Source organism: Otolemur garnettii, unplaced genomic scaffold (assembly GCF_000181295.1).
Source record: "Otolemur garnettii isolate 467f Iridium unplaced genomic scaffold, OtoGar3 scaffold00050, whole genome shotgun sequence".
In the NCBI taxonomy this organism is placed as follows: domain Eukaryota; kingdom Metazoa; phylum Chordata; class Mammalia; order Primates; family Galagidae; genus Otolemur; species Otolemur garnettii.
In genome coordinates, this window is record NW_003852445.1 from 8,059,375 (window position 1) to 8,076,235 (window position 16,861).

General features: G+C 43.7%; 2 protein-coding genes across 2 annotated transcripts in view; one reads left to right on the forward strand and one right to left on the reverse strand.

The window, feature by feature from the left end:
- The window catches only part of EXD1 (exonuclease 3'-5' domain containing 1), a 41,045-nt gene extending 32,153 nt beyond the window's left edge, over positions 1-8,892 (reverse strand). The window contains 2 exon segments of the mRNA XM_023514254.1: positions 6,629-6,814; positions 8,733-8,892. Coding sequence (XP_023370022.1) covers positions 6,629-6,761 — 133 coding nt within the window. The 5' untranslated portion in view covers positions 6,762-6,814; positions 8,733-8,892.
- Positions 8,893-11,234: 2,342 nt separating this feature from the next.
- CHP1 (calcineurin like EF-hand protein 1) overlaps positions 11,235-16,861 on the forward strand; it is a 41,276-nt gene continuing 35,649 nt past the window's right edge. The window contains exon 1 of the mRNA XM_003791735.2: positions 11,235-11,546. Coding sequence (XP_003791783.1) covers positions 11,480-11,546 — 67 coding nt within the window. The 5' untranslated portion in view covers positions 11,235-11,479. The remainder of the gene's footprint in view (positions 11,547-16,861) is intronic.

The window sequence follows — 16,861 nt, forward strand, 5'->3', positions numbered from 1 at the left end:
CATAGCTCACAGCAACCTCAAACTCTTGGGCTTAAGAGATTCTCTTGCCTCAGCCTCCCAAGTAGCTGGGACTACAGGCACCCGCCACAACATCCAGCTATTTTTTGTTGCAGTTGCCATTGTTGGTTAGCTGGCCCGGGTCGGGCTCGAACCCTCCACCTTCAGTGTGTGTGGCTGGTGCTGTAACCACTGTGCAATGGGTGCTGAGCCACGCCTGGCTATTTTTAGAGATGGAGTCTCTCACTCTGATTTAAGCTGGTCTCAAACCCTTGAGTTCAGGCAGTCCACCCAACTTGGCCTCCCAGAGTGGTAGGATTATAGGTGTGAGACACTGTGCCTGGTCAGCAATTTGATTTTTAATAAGTCTTCTAATCAGGGCAGGAGAACTTTGAGGAAGGAGAAAGCAGCAGAAGCAGCAGAAGCAGCAGGTTGGGAGTCCAGTGAGAGCAGCAATGTCAACTTTGGAAGATAGGAAGTAAAAACATCTCTAAAAGCAACTGAGCTGTTCTCTTGTGAAGGCTGGAAAACCTGCACCAACTGCCACATTCTAGATTGTCCTGCTCAGAAAAAGCGCTGGGAAGGTACAGAGTGGCAGACTGGGACATTAGTAACACTAAAGCAAAGGAGGGAGGGAGACCAGCATGAAGAGCAGGTACAGGGGTGCAGTGCCGAGACCCAGGGATAGAGCCTACCCTTGGAGCTTGTCAGGGGACAGCCAATGGATCACTGCCACCCCCTACTGTCCCCTTCCTGAGTGGACTGGTATCTAGTTTGATTCCTGGGTGGGCCTATCCTCATGAACAGAATCATCAGAGGGAAACGTGTGTGAGCCAGGCACTCATAGGATTGTAGGGTGTCAAATGCTAGCAGAGGCTGGAAGGAGAGGGACAGAGACACCAACTTCTGGCTAGGCCTTCCCTTCTGGAATACAGGCAGGTCTGGGCATGGAGCCTAGGGAACAGGTGACTAGGCTGCTATCAAATAATAAGGGGAGCAGGGCTCTGCTGCCAGAGACCCTGAATTTGCTGAAGACTGTGAGGGTCCAGAGCGGTGTGGCTTTCCAGGGGTCTACTGTGTAACTGACTTCAGCTCCACCTTCCAGGTACAGGTGGCCATCTTTTGGCTCTGCAAAACAGATTAGGGTGGTCCTGTCCGTACCTTGGTGCCACTTTTCAGTCTCTACATACAATCTGGATCAAGGGGGCATGTCCCCTACCTCACTGATAGAGGTCACACAGTTTCCCAGAGCTAGGCTGCAGGGCCCTTATTAGTGGCCTACACCTCTGGCCTGGGTCACTGTTCACTGGAGCACACTACCTGCAAAGCATTCACTCTCAGAATGGGAAAACCAATCTTGACATGCCTCAAGATGTGAAAGTCAATTTCCAGACTTGGAGGCTCACATGCAAAAGCAGCTGTGTTTTTTGTATACTGGAGCACCTCCTTATTATCCTAGGAAAAAAAAATTTTTAAACTCTCGATAAGAAGAATATATCCAGACTTGGCATCTGTAGCACAGTGGTTATAGTGCCAGCCACATGCACCAAGGCTAACCTGGGCCAGCTAAACAACAATGACAACTTCACCTCCAACAACAAAAATAGCTGGGCACTGTGGCAGGCGCCTGTAGCCCTAGCTACTTGGGAGGTGGAGGCAAAAGAATTGCTTAAGCCCAAGAGTTGGAGGTTGCTGTGAGCTGTGACGCCATGGCACTCTACTGAGGGTGACATACTGAGACTCTGTCTCAAAAAAGAAGAAAAAGAAGAAGAATATACCTAGAGTTAAAAAAGAAGCATCATGAAAGGAAGAAACAACAAAAAGTCACTGCCATCATGAAGTATCAGACCAAATCATCTCCCACAAGGGATGATAATGTTGCTACCTCAGAAGATCCCAACTACAGAGAAATTGTGGAAACGACAGAAAGGGAATTCAGATTATCGAAGGCAAAAATGATGAAGGGTATTAAGGAAAAGTGGAAAGCCAGCAGAAGGAAAACCAGTCTCATATAGCCACACACTCTTCAACAAAACAAACAAAAGTATTCACTGAGAGCTGGGCACAGTGGCTCACGCCTGTAATCCTAGCACTCTGGAAGGCTGAGGCAGGTGAATTGCTTGAGCTTTGCAGTTCAAGACCAGCCTTAGCATGAGTGAGACCCTGTCTCTTCTAAAAATAGAAAAACTAGCCAGGCATTGTGGTAGGCACCTGTAGTCCCAGGTACTCAGAAGGCTGAGGCAAAAAGGTCACTTGAACCTAAGAGTTTGAAGTTGCTGTGAGCTATGACACCATGACACTCTACCCAGGATGACAAAGTGAGACTATGTCTCCAAAAAAAAAAAAAAAAAAGCAAAAAAAAAAAGCATTCACTGGGGAAAAGATTCCCTATTCAATAAATGGTGCTGGAGCTCGGTGCATGTAGTTCAGCAGCTAAGGCATGGGCCATATGCACCAGGGCTGGTGGGTTCGAACCTGGCCCAGGCCTGCCGAAAACATTAACAACTACAACAAAAAAATGGCTGGGCACTGTGGCAGGCGCCTGTAGTCCTAGCTACTTGGAAGGCTGAGATAAGAGAATCATTTAAGCCCAAGAGTTAGAGGTTGCTGTGAGCTATGATGCTACAGAACTCTACAGAGAGTGACATAGACTCTGTCTCAAAAATAAAATAATAAATGGTGCTGGGAGAACTGGTTAGCCATATGTAAGAAAATGTAACCTGACCTGCACCTCTCATCACTCACAAAAATTAACTCGAGATGGATAAAGATCTCAATCTTAGATACAAAACAATAAAAATCCTAGAAGTGGGGGAAAAACTCTTGATTTTACTAGCCTAGGAATTAAATTTATGAAGAAGCCCTCCCTAGCAGTTGCAGATGCAACAAAAATAAATAAATGGAACCTGATCAAGTTAAAAAGTTTTTGCATTAGGGCAGTGCCTGTGGCTCAAGGAGTAGGGAGCCGGCCCCATATACCGGGGTGGCGGGTTTAAGCCCAGCCCTAGCCAAAACTGCAAAAAAAAAAAAAGTTTTTGCACTGCTAAGGACATAATCCACAAAGCAAAATGACAACTTTTAGAATGGTTGAAATTTATGTGCTACAAATCCGACATGGGCCTCATCACCAGACTCTACAATGAATTCAAGCATGTCAGGAAGAAAAGAGTAAAGTTCATTAAAAACTGGGCAAGAGACATGAAGACAGAATGGCCAATAAACACAAGAAAAAATGTTCATCATCCCTAATTACCAGAGAAATGCAAATCAACACTACTTTGAGATATCACTTAACCCCAATAAGAATGGGCCACATCTCCTGGTCCCAATGCAACAGTTCCTAGTATGGTTGGTGAGAGAAGGAGAGAAGAGAACACTCAGGCACTGTTAGTGGGACTGCAAACTAGTATAGCCTCTATGGAAAGAAGTATGGAGATTCCACAAAGAACTAAAATTAGTAGACTTACCATTTGGCTCTTCAATTCCACTACTAGGCATTTACCCGAAAGAATAAAAAGACATTTTACCACAGGCACATCTGCACCAGAATCTTCATAGCTGCTCAGTTCACAATTGTAAAGATGAAACAACCCAAGTGCCCATCAACACATGACTGGATTAATAAACTGTGTCATATGTGTACCATGGAATACTATTCATCCCTAAAAAAATGAAAATTTTGTATCCTTTATAACAACCTGGATGGAGGCTCGGCGCCTATAGCTCAACCGGCTAAGGCGCCAGCCACGTACACCTAAGGTGGCGGGTTCCATTCCCCCGCCTGGACCCGCCAAACAACAATGACGGCTGCAACCAAAAAAATGGCCGGGCGTTGTGGCAAGTGCCTGTGGTCCCAGCTACTTGGGAGGCGGAGGCAGGAGACTCACTTGAGCCCAGGAGTTGGAGGTTGCTGTGAACTGTAATGCCAAGGCACTCTACCCAGGGGGAGAGCTTGAGGCTCTGTCTCAAAAAAAAAAAAAAAAACCTGGATGGATTTGAAGAACATTCTCTTAAGTATCGCAAGATTGGAAAAACAAGCATCACATGTACTCAATACCAATTTGAAACGAGGCGATTAACAATCACAGATCCATATGAGAGAAAAGCTCAATTAAATTAAAGAAGGGGGGAGGTGGGGAAGGAGCTCCATGGCTTCCTACCCAATGGGTACAATGCACAGATATATGGCACACTCCCCGGGTGTAAGACACAACTATAATTCTGTGTTTTACCTTTCATGTGTAAATTATATAACCTAATGGTTTGCACCCTCATATTAATCTGAAATTTTAAGACAATGAAAAAAAGTTGAGCGGCACCTGTGGCTCAGTGAGTAGGGCGCTGGCCCCATATACCAAAGGTGGCAGGTTCAAACCCAGCCCCAGCCAAAATGCAACAAAAAAATAGTGGGGAATTGTAGCAAGCGCCTGTAGTCCCAGCTACTCGGGAGGCTGAGGCAAGAGAATCACCGGAGCCCAGGAGTTGGAGGTTGCTGTGAGCTGTGTGACGCCATGGCACTCTACTGGGGGTGATAAAGTGAGACTCTGTCTCTAAAAAAAAAAAAGAAAGAAAAAAAGTGGGTAAATGTATGAAAAAAAAAAAAAAAGAGAAAAAAGTGGGTAAATGTGATTGTCATTTGATAATTGAAGATAGTCTTGCAAATAAACTTAGCTAACTTCTAAAACTATAAATTACAGAAATGAAAAAATCCAAATAAAAATATAATACCTGACACATAAAAAGCTGCTTAATAAATACTTGTGAATGAACAACAAAAAAATCAAAATCGAGTCTTCCAGGTGATTCTGATGCATGCACAATAAAGTTCTGAGAACCAGTGGCTTAATATAAACTTCTCTTTTCTCATCCTGAACTCCTATTCACCCAGACGCAATTCCATCATCAATTCCTTCTTTAGGAGACTTCTCCACTGTCTTGATTCAAACACTCCCAGATCTAAATTAGCTGAATCTTTGTTTCCAGAGCATCTGGTGCATCTTTCCTCTATCAGAAAGGGTATCATTTATATACTTGCCTTTTTACTAGACTAAGTTTTTTGAGGATAAGGACCATGTTATTCCTACATGTATCCCTGGTACTAAGCACAATGCCTGGGATATAAAACAATCAATAAATTATTATTGAATGAATTTATGTTGTAAAAGCCTGTTACAGTCTCACCCTGGCTCACAAAACCCTGTTTCACTCAAAATATGACTTAACTGGCTCAGCACCTGCAGCTCAGTGGCTAGGGCGCCAGTCACATACACTGGAGCCGGTGGGTTCAATCCAGCCTGGGCCTGCCAAACAACAATGAATAGCTGGGTGTTGTGGCAGGCGCCTGTGGTCCCAGGTGCTTGGGAGGCGGAGGCAGGAGAATCACTTAAGCCCAGGAGATAGAGGTTGCTGTGAGCTGTGACGCCACAGCCCTCTACTGAGGGTGACATAGTGAGACTCTGTCTCAGAAAAAAAATATATATGTGACTTAACAATTACAGTAATATCTCAAACGTCATTTATATATGCTTCAATTGTGAGCTTGAAGTTTGTTGTGCCAGGAAAACAACTAGTCTAGCAAGTCAGTATTGCAGCTGAATAAAAACTCCATATATTGAAACTTTGGGGCTGGTACACATGGAGGCACTGGTAGGTTGGTATACCTAGAAAGGGCATGGAAATTCTGTGTTCCCTCCCCCATAGTATGTCCTATGCCTATCTATCTTCCATGTGACTGTTCCTGATTTTTACCCTCTCTGATAAACCAGAATTGAAGCAGGGAGATGTAGAGGCTACCTTGTGACCATGAGCATGACAAAAGGTCATGGAGGTGGTAGAGCAGGAGCACAAGCACAAGGCACCTTATCCCTGCTGGTGCCTTTCAGCCACTGCAGCCTACTTGGGGGATTCCTTTCCAAAGAGAAAAACTAAACCCCTATCGCCTTTGAGAATTTGTCTGTTGAAGCCAAAAGCAATTCTAATAGAGTGGTTATTTTAAATTTCAGGATGCATATGGACAGAAATTAAAAGAAGTAACAATTAAAATAAAAACTCTCACTACCTCAATGTTTGGGAGAAAAAAGAGGAAAAAAAAGAACTCTCCATATTGAAATTTTGCTATCATGGCTGGGTGAGGTGGCTCATACCTCTAATCCTAGCATTCTGGAAGGCTGAGTCAGGTGGATTGCTTGAGCTCAGAAGTTCAAGGCCAGCCTGAGCCTAAGGAAGAATGAGACCCCATCGCTAAAAATAGCCGGGTGTCATGACAGGCACCTGTAGTTCCAGCTACCCTGGAGGCTGAAGCAAGAGAATCACTTGAGCCCAAGAGTTGAGGTTGCTATGAGCTATGACACCATGACACTCTACCCAGGGTGACAAAGTAAAACTTTATCTCAAAAAAAAAAAAAAGAAATTCTGCTATTATGTCAAAAGTATAGAAGTGAGGAGTAACCAGCCTATGTAGTCATAGTCACATTGTTCTGTTAGGGAAAACGGTATTCTAACCTTCCTCCTACCCCTTCCCTAAAATAGGAAAAATGCTACCCTCTCAGGTGCTAATGGAGCCCAAAGCCATCACTCAAACTTAGTCATTAATCTCTTAAAAAGCAGAACATTATGAGAAGTAAAATGAGACCTTTTTTTAGGACAACAATTTTGTTAGGGTCCACATGCTGGAGCACACCCTCGAAGATGCCACAAACCAACGTGAGCTTTACCCTTCTCCACAAAATCTGATTGAGGAAATGGTAGTCACTGCTGGGGTCCATGCTAAATTGATTCCAAAAGCAGTCTTCAAGTAATCTTCCTTTTCCCGGGTGGTCTAGCAGGAAAAAAAAGACAGATAATCTTTAGGTGTCCCAACACTTGAAAATTAATAAAGAGATTTATGATTTTAAAAAGATTTTTGAGAGTAAAGTTATTTCCCTTTTCCCATATCTGTAATTGATAAGAATAAAAATATGAGTAATTCAGTTTTGTTCCTTTTTTTAGAATGATGAGAAAAGGATCATTGTAAGCACTACTTCTCATATATGGGAAACCCAAAACCTTAAGATTTGGGGCAAAGTAAGCTTGGCTTCCTTGGGTCTAAAATGGGGATAATATCACCTTCCTTTCCTTAGATAAATGGAATAAGCAGAATATTTAGAGGCTTTTTTTTTTTTTTTTTTTTTGTAGAGACAGAGTTTCACTTTATCGCCCTCCAAAGAGTGCCATGGCGTCACACAGCTCACAGCAACATCCAACTCCTGGGCTTAGGAGATTCTCTTGCCTCAGCCTCCCAAACAGCTGGGACTAAAGGCGCCTGCCACAATCCCTGGCTATTTTTTTGTTGCAGTTTGGCCAGGGCCAGGGTCAAACTTGTCACCCTCGGTATATGGGGCCAGTGCCCTACCCACTGAGACACAGGTGCCGTCCATAGAGGTTTTTTTTTGAGACAGAATCTCAAGCTGTTGCACTGGATAGAGTGCCATAGCATCATCATAGCTCATAGCAACCTCCAACACTTGGGCTCAAGTGATCCTCTTGCCTCAGTATTTTTTTTTTCCTATTTTTATTAGAGACAAGGTCTCCCTCTTGCTCAGGCTGGTCTTGAACTCGTGAGCTCAAGTAATGTACCTGCCTTAGTCTCCCAGAGAATTGAGAAGCTTTTTTAAAAAGGCACACACAGGTTAGGTACAGTGGTTCATGCCTGTAAGCCTAGCACTCTGGGAGGCTGAGACTGGAGGAACCCTCACGCCCATGAGTTCAAGACCAGCCTGAGGAAGAGTCGCATTCTGTTTCTGCTAAAAATAGAAACACTAGCTGGGCAGACTCAGTGGCCCATGTTTGTAGTTCCAGCTACACAGTGTTGAGGCAGGAAGATTACTTGAATCCAAGAGTTTGAGATTGCTATGAGTTAGGCTGACACCATGGCACTCTAGCCTGGGTGACAGAGCAAGATTGTATCTCAAAAAAAAAAAAAAATGCATATACATACATAGTTTTAACAGTTTAAAAAAGGGAAAAAAACAAATTTTAAAAATTGACTTAAGCAAAAATACTTCCCAAAACATGTCACAATAATTTTTGAGACAGAGTCTCATTGTGTCACCCTCGATAGTGTCCTGGTGTCACAGCTCACACAAACCTCAAACTCCTGGGCTTAAGTGATTCTCTTGCCTCAGCCTCCCAAGTAGCTGGGACTATAGGTGTCTGCCACAATGCCCAGCTATTTTTTTGTTGTAGTTGTCACTGTTGTTCAGCAGGCCTGGGCCAGGTTTGAACCCACCAGCATGTGGCTCATGCCCTATCCACTGAGCTATAGGCGCGAGCCATTTTTTTTCTTTTGAGACAGAATCTCACTCTATGCTGTGGAAAGAGTGTGGTGGCATCATAGTTCACCCCAGCCTCAAAATCTTGGGCTCCAACGATCCTCTTGCCTCAGCCTGAGTAGTTGGGACTATAGGCATGTGCCACAACACCTGGGTAGTTTTTCTGTTTTTAAGAGAGAGAAGGTCTCATTCTTGTTCAGGTTGGTCTTGAACTCCTGAACTCAGGTTATCCACATACCTTGGCCTCCCAGAGTGCTAGGATTAAAGGTGTGAGCCACTGTGCCCAGCCTCTGGAATAGATTTTTTACCCAGAAATGTCTGAATTGCAACCTTTTCTGGATACTCTTTTGGATTAATAACATTTGTAGAGTTTGACACTATTACCAATCAAAGCATGACTTACAACTATCACAATTTATGCATTACCAATCCAGCTGCCATGATGTTACTGCAAGGGTCATTCCATGCCACTCTGGCCACAGCCTGGGGACCTGGCTGGTATAGTATAACCAACCAGTCACGTGCAGCCTGACAGATCAAATTCTCACATACCACATACTCAAATGCTTTTGAAAAATGATCATGCTTATTATAAAGAATCACAATACAGAAACAATACAGAAGAAATATCTATCGTTCATAGTAGATACTCTTGCATTCTTAAGGGTAATATAGTGATTTAAATGATAAATGCTTTTTCAAAGTTATCTCTTAGAACTATTCTGTTATTTGAATGTCCTTGTATTTAAAATCCTAGATAAATGTTTTTTCTATAGTGGTTTAAATTTAGAAGTTGCTTGCCTTTTCCACGATAGGAAAATTCAACCAGTGCATTTTGCAACTTAACTATAAAAAGTGATGAAATAACAGTGCCTAACTGAACTAGGAAGAAGGTGAGAAGTTATATACCATTTTTAGCCAAATAACCTACATTTTAATTTTAAGGTCTATCAAGTACTTACACACATTATTTGATACTTATAACCATAAATTACAAATGAGGAAACCAGGGCTTAGAGATTTAAGACACCTGCCCAAAGTCACACAGCTAGAAGGTAATGGAATCCGAACCAGGACCAAGGGCCCTAGTGGAAGACGTAGTCTAATGCAAGACGAAGTGTTATGCATCCAGAAAGCATAAAACACGTCATCAGAGAGCCTAAGAAAAGTCACTCTGGACCAAGCTTGGGTGGTTCACACCTATTATCCCAGTACTTTGGGAGATCAAGTTGGGAGGATCAAATATAACAAGGTGTGAATATGGGTGTGGTGGTGTGCGTCTGTAGTCCCTGCTACTTGGAAGGCTGAGGTCAGAGAATCATTTGAAGCCAGGAGTTTGTTGACGCAGGGACCTATGATTATGCCACTACACTCCAGGATGAGTAACAAAATGAGATCCTGTCTTAAAAAAAAAAAAAAAATTACTTGTTCAGGTTAGTCCAACAGGTAAAAAGAGATTTTTTACATTAATGCAACATAAAACTGGAAGACCTCAGTTTAGGCAAAAATTAATTTATATTTTAAAAAGATAAAGAAAAGTTTAATTGTTTTAAAAATAGGAACATTTTTAAAACGTCAGAGAAGAAGAATGTTATATCACAAAAATACGTTAACATGAAGCTAAGAAAATTAAGACCAGAAACAGCCGCAAATGGTAAGATTCAAGATGAGGAAGGAAAGTCAAGTCAGGAATATCAAGAGATGGGCTTCAAGGTAGACTGAAAAAAAGGATTATCATGTGGCAGACGTCAGGTTTTCCTACCACACCCATATTCGCAAGATAAAAAGCAGCTCTGGTGTCTTCTTAGACTGGCACGTCCAAAATGTTTCTCTCTGCCTAGGAAGGCCTACATCACCAGGTCAGACAAGAGCAAGTCAATCGAGAAAATATCTTGTGAGACTAGAACGTCAGCCTGTAGGGGATTCACGTGCATCAGCTGTAAGACCTTAGGTGAAATTTAAAACTAGAAACCAGGATTAATTTGGGAAAGCCTGCTAATATAAGAATATCCTACTCAAGTACTAAGCGCTAGTTGTCAGAATGTGGTTCTTCCGTTTCTCAAACTTGTTCGAAATAAACAGGTGAAGGGGTAAAACAGTTGAAGACACAGGAAGAGAACTAGGTCACCTGAGAGGGTGTACTAATTTAACGAGTGTCATCAAAGCAAACATGCCATAAAACACTATTTCTCTTTTTTTCAGACAAAATAAACTTCAAAAGACGGCGGGCCATACGCTAAGAATTCATTTTTTTCCTCCGTTAGGGTTTTTTCCCCACCGAAGGAAGTTTGGAAAATATGGATCTCAGTTTCAGTCAAATGCTGAGAGCCTCGAACTTCAGTCTAGAACTAAAAGGAGAGGGACTGCTGTAAAGGAAGAAATCTGTGGGCGCTCCAAGCCACCCTGAGGAGGTTACCAAAGCACAATCCTGAAAGCAAACTAGAGAAAAGTACGCGCAACGCCGGGCACACAGCGGCAGAAACGACGCCCGCCGAGAGCAACGTCGAGTCCCGGCCAAGTCCCGCGAGCACGCTCGCGGCCTCGAGACCGGCTCCCCAGCGCCCCCAGCGGCCCGGAGGAGAGAGGGCGGTCCGAGAAAGATGAATAGGTGCGACTCCCGGTTTGCAGTCCCCGGGGGACACACCCTAGGGTTTCCCTTTGCCAAGTTTTGTCTATTCATCTTCTTGTCCTCTGAAATCCATACCAGCTGTAAGGTAGGATTCCTAGCCTTCGAGTCATGTGAGAAAGGGTAGGCTACGCTGTCCGCCGCAGCTTCGTCTGTTGTAAAACGGTGGATTGATGGCGTGGCCCTTTTAATTGCGGTCTCTAGCGCCAAAGTGGCATCGCCCCTTTAAGTCCGGTGGCAGCCGCGGTTCCGGGGGCGGGGTCCGTCTTTCCCCGGACTAGGGCCGGCGCTGGGCGGCTTCTTTCGGCGGCTGGAACTCGCCTCACCGACGTCGGCTCCTGCGCAGGGCTGAGCCTCGTTCCTGATTGGCTGGTCGCAGGGGCCGTCCCCCCGCCCGGCACCCCTGGGTTCCCTCCCGGGTCCGCAGTGGAAACACTGCCCTCTCCCTTCTTGACCCCTATCCCTTCCTTCCTCCTCCTTTCCCTCCCTCCCTCTAGCCGCCGTAGCTTCTGGCGCCGCTGCTCCCGAAGGCGCTCCCGGCTCGGCGATGGGGTCTCGGGCCTCCACGTTACTGCGGGACGAAGAGCTTGAGGAAATCAAGAAGGAGACTGGCTGTAAGTTGAGGCTGGGAGTGGGGGCGCTGCCCGGCGCCTGCGGCCGGCCTCGGGTCCGTGGGCCGCCGTCGCTAAGGTCTGAAGGAGGGGTGCCTGTGCGGGGGCGGTCCTGGGCAGCCTGTGGGTTTGGAGACCGAGTTGGGAGGACCTGTTCTTCCAGATGCAGCTTTCCGGAGCGGGGATCGAGCTCTTGTGGGCGCTGTCTTTCCCCACAAAGGCAGGAGACTCAGTCGCTCACAGAGTGTGGAAACCTCTTTTTTCTCCTCCCACCCCAGCCCCCTGGCCCCTGAAAGTTCTCAGCCGGTGAAAGTCCCAGACCAAACTCCTGTCCTCTGTTTATCCTCAACCACCTTTGCCTATGAAGAGATAAAGCCGCAGAAGCAAATTCAGGAATTCTGGATGGATGCTGTAGAAAACGTAATCCGTTCTTGGGTTAGGACCTAAAACCACTGACAACTGTGAGAAATCACAAATAAGGTCTTGCCACAAACTGGATAAACAAATCCAGAAAGCAAGACTGTAAGATTTTGGAAGATGTGACCCAGTGCCTGGAGATCTTTAAACAATGAGGGTTCTGAGAATGTGAGACTTATTTCAATCTGAACTTTTGGAGAAAAAGCACAGATAGTGTGACCACCAGGTTTTTTTTTCCTTTTTTACTTACACTGAGGATACTTGCTGTCCTAATTTCATGTATATTGATTTCTATTATGCTGGTATATTATGCAGTCACTATTGAAATTGGATGTGATCCAAAAATCTTAGTGTAAATTTGTACTAGGAACTGATTTAATAGTTGAGTCTTTTCCTTATTAGCCTGAACAAAAGGAGCAACAGGGCTTTGGGAATTCAAAAGCTCTATAAAGTACCATCATACCATTATACATTTGAATAGCCCTTGATAATGCAATGTATGATACAATTGCATTGATGCATACAATATTTTCTCAGTACTCCTTTATGATTCCAGTTGGGTTATGGGTGGTGTGAGCACCTGATCTCTGTCCCTTCATGAATACCTGTCTTTGGTAATGATGTGAACAGTAACTAAGTGCCCCCATATGTAGGTCATACTGAGCCGTGCTGGGGGAACTACAAAATTTACTCAGGCAGTGACAGCCTGGGATAAATTAAATTAAATGCTGTCCTGTGCTTTCTGAGAAGTTCAAATTTCTAGAATCTTCAAGGTGGTAGGGATGTTTTCTAGACCCACCCTTTGTCCAGTTGATTTGCTTCTTGCAGTATCTAACTATGGCCCTTAAGCTTTTCCATAAAGATCTTTAATGATGATGACCTCACTACTTTCAAGGCAGTCCTTTTAATGATTTTGAATAAATGACAGAAACTATTTCTGCTATTTATAATTTGCAGTGCTTACTTTGCTACTGGACCTTATCATCATTTTATGACTTACTCAGAGCTCAGGAATAGAAATATAGGCAGTTTGGAATTAGCAAGCATTTTATTATACTTTGTGGCTGTGACTTTTGGCCACACATGTAAATATAACTATTTTAGGTATAGGGTGACGCCTGAATTAAAGCATTCATGCTAAAAATAGATAATGAGGAAGTATAGTGAAGATGAGAAAAACTTTTTCTTTTTTTTTTCTGTAGAGGCAGAGTCTCACGTTATTGCCCTTGGTAGAGTGCAGTGACATCACATAGCTCACAGCAACCTCCAACTCCTGGGCTTAGGCAGTTCTCTTGCCTCAGCCTCCGAGTAGCTGGAACTACAGGCACCTGCCACACGCCCACCTATTTTTTTGTTGCAATTTGGCCAGGGCCAGGTTTGAACTCGCCACCCTCAGTATATGGGGCTACCTGAGAAAAGCCATTTTTGCCTAAGAATGAAGAGACTAGTAATCCCATTCTGCTTTATTTATACTTGACCAAATGAAAAAGGCTTGGATTGCTACAGGAGGGTAGTATATTTCAACATGTGACTTGTGGACAAACAGAAATGAGTCCTTATGCAAAAGCCGTTTTCCCTGTTGCCAAAGAATGAACATGGGGGAGATTCTCAATTATAGTCAATACAAATGTACACATTAAGCCAGAGTGCCTAGTGAAACAAGTACTTACTGAGTTTTCACAGTATCTGTTCAGTATTATGCTAGGTACTCAGAGCAGATGGTGACAACAGATGCCAGTAACTTCATAGGCCAAGAGAGTTATGATTAACATCATGACATAAGTAAGCTGAAATTTTGTGGCACCCACCTTTGGAAATGAGAGAAAGAGAGTCCTTGTGGAGGACAGGAATTGGGCTTTGGTGCATGCACGAAGGGATTAGATTTGGATAGATTGACCCAGGGTATTTGGGGTAGCTTCTAGGAGTGATCTCCCTAAAGCCTGCTACAAAGTCATTTCTCTTCCCTGAGAGTTGAGCCATCAGTTTATCCAATCATCAAAGTTATTTCTTAAAGCAGTATGATTTTAATATGATTCAAAAGACTTTGAAGAATAAAACAACACACCTGGAGGGTGGAGTAGAGAGGTGGAATTTGTCCTATTTTCAATGCTTCTTGTTCCATGAAGAACAATTGGGAAACTATCAATCAGAAACACATTAAAAACAAGTATAAGACATTTTACTACTCTGTTTGCCAAAAAGAAAATGTAGTATAATTGAGGAAAACTGACTTTATATTCAATACAAAAGCTTTGCATTTTCAGGAGGCCAAGGTAGGTGGATTCCTGAGCTCAGGAGTTGAGACCAGCCTGAGCAAGAGTGAGATGCTGTCTCTAAAAATAGCCAGGTGTTGTGGCTGGTGCTTGTAGTCCCAGTTATTTGGGAGGCTGAGGCAAGAGGATTGTTTGAGTTCAAGAGTTTGAGGTTACTGTGAGCTATGACCCCAGGGCACTCTACCAAGGGCAACAAAGTGAGACTGTGTTCAAAAAGAAAGCTTTGCATTAGAATTACTGATTATATTTCAACATTTTTTTTTTTTTTAGAGACAGAATCTCACTATGTTGTCATCAGTAGAGTGCTATGGCGTCACAGCTCACAGCAACCTCCAGCTCTTGGGCTTAGGCAATGCTCTTGCCTTAGCCTCCTGAGTAGCTGGGACTACAGGTGCCCTCTACAATGCCCAGCTATATTTTTGTTGCAGTTTGGCCAGAGCTGGGTTTGAACCTACCACTCTCGGTATATGGGGCCAGCACCCTACCCACTGAGCCACAGGGTTCTTTTGACAATTAAATGAGATAATTATGTAAATTAGAATAGTATCTAGTATAATAAATGCTGCATGTTATTATCTTGAACCATAGATAACAATCACGTGTTGGGAAAATACCACTTGCATATGCTAGTTATATGTGTGTGTATTTTTTTTTTTTTTTGAGAAAGAGTCTTAAGCTGATGCCCTGAATAGAGTGCTGTGACATCATAGCTCATAGCAACCTCCAACTCTTGGGCTCAGGTGATCCTCTTGGCTCAGTTTTTCTGTTTTCAGTAGATGTGGAGTCTTGCTTTTGCTCAGGCTGGTCTCTAACTCGTGAGCTCAAGCAATCCACCCGCCTCAGTCTCCCAGAGTGCTAGTATTTCAGATGTGAGCTACCACACCCGGCCCATCTGCCAGTTATAAAAACTGCATGTAAGGCTGTATAATCAGGGGAGGTGACAGCATTTTATACATTTTTATTTTCACATTTTCTGTTTTTAGTAGGTAGTGGATTAGGAATCGTGTACAGACATTTTGCCAAGTCTTAAGAAATAAAACTTCTAAAGGAGTAGAAATTATGATTATTCTTAGCAATTTAGAAGACATCATCCAAGGAATACTTCGTGTTTGCATAAGTCAGACATTTGCTATATTGTATTTGTTCTATTACCTTCTTTCACACTAATACATGTACATAAATTAAAGTTCATTTGAATAAAAGATGAAATTGGGGAAAAAGCCACAAATGTCTTGGGAGTTTTTGTAATCCCCATCCTTAGTTTACTTAAGTGTAGCAATAAGTTGGCTGTGAATTACTTAAAACCTTATTTATGAGAAGCAATTCATACCCACAAAGCAATAATGAATGTAGATTCATTTATTTCAGTCTCTACTTTCTGGTGTATGTCATGTGGTATATGGAGCATGTTCAACAGGTTTAGGAAGTAAATTGTACAGGCTGGTGAGGATTTCTTTGTTTGAAAGGGTGTAGTGATGATAGAACAAATGTGGGTTTCTCTACAGTTCCACCAAAGTACAAGGCTGGCAAAGGTAATTGCTTGAGAACCATTTCCAGGGCCAGTATGTAAGTGAAAGTGCAACTGTAAGCTGCTACTACGTCCAGTGTAGGACCCTTTTAAGAGCCTCCTCTGTCATGCTACAGTGCCTGAAGTTTCTGTCACTACCGAAGACCCTACTGTCTTCCTCCTGTTGAAATGGAAATGCTCGGATAATTAATACCTTTAGTTTGTTTTGATTTAGATGATTATTTTTGAGACAGTCTTAAGCTGTCGCCCTGGGTAGCGTGCTGTGGCATCACAGCTCACAGCAACCTCAAACTCTTGGGCTTAAGTGATTCTCTTGCCTCAGCCTCCCAAGTGGCTGGAACTACAGGCACCCGCTGCAATGCCTGGCTATTTTGGGGTTGTAGTTTGTCATTGTTGTTTGGCAGGCCCAGGCTGAATTCGAACCGGCCAGCTCCAGTGTATGTGGCTGGTGCCCTAGCTGCTTGAGCTATGGGCACTGATTTAGATGATTTTTAAAGCTCTTTACTTTGCTAGTTTTTTTTTTTTCCTCACTGCTAGACAATGTGGGATACTTCCCTAGTTCTAATACAAAGTCATATTTTTATTTCCAGAAAGGGGTAAGAAGTAACCACTTGTTATATTAGAGAGGGCTCTGAGGCAGGGAGACCCTAGGAAGCTTATTTTGGTAGGGGAAGGTGGTCTAGAATCTAGAGCAGGCGTCCTTAAACTACGGCCTGCGGGCCACATGTAGCCGGTCAAGGACATTTATCCAGCTCACCATTGCCACCGCTACCTGTCCTGCTTAGCAGCCGACTCATCCCGGGGCCCGCAGTCTGGCCCTCCAATGGTCTGAGGGACAGTGAACTGGCCCCCTGTTTAAAAAATTTGAGGACCCCTGATCTAGAGCATAGAGTACTAGGAGTTTTGCTCATTGAGAAGATAACTGACCAGCTCTGCGTCTGTGGCTCAAGTGGCTAAGGTGCCAGCCACATACACCTGAGCTGGCAGGTTTGAATTCAGCCCAGGCCCGCCAAACAATGACAGCTGCAACCCCAAAATAGCCAGGCATTGTGGCAGGTGCCTGTAGTCCCAGCTACTTGGGAGGCTGAGGCAGGAGAATC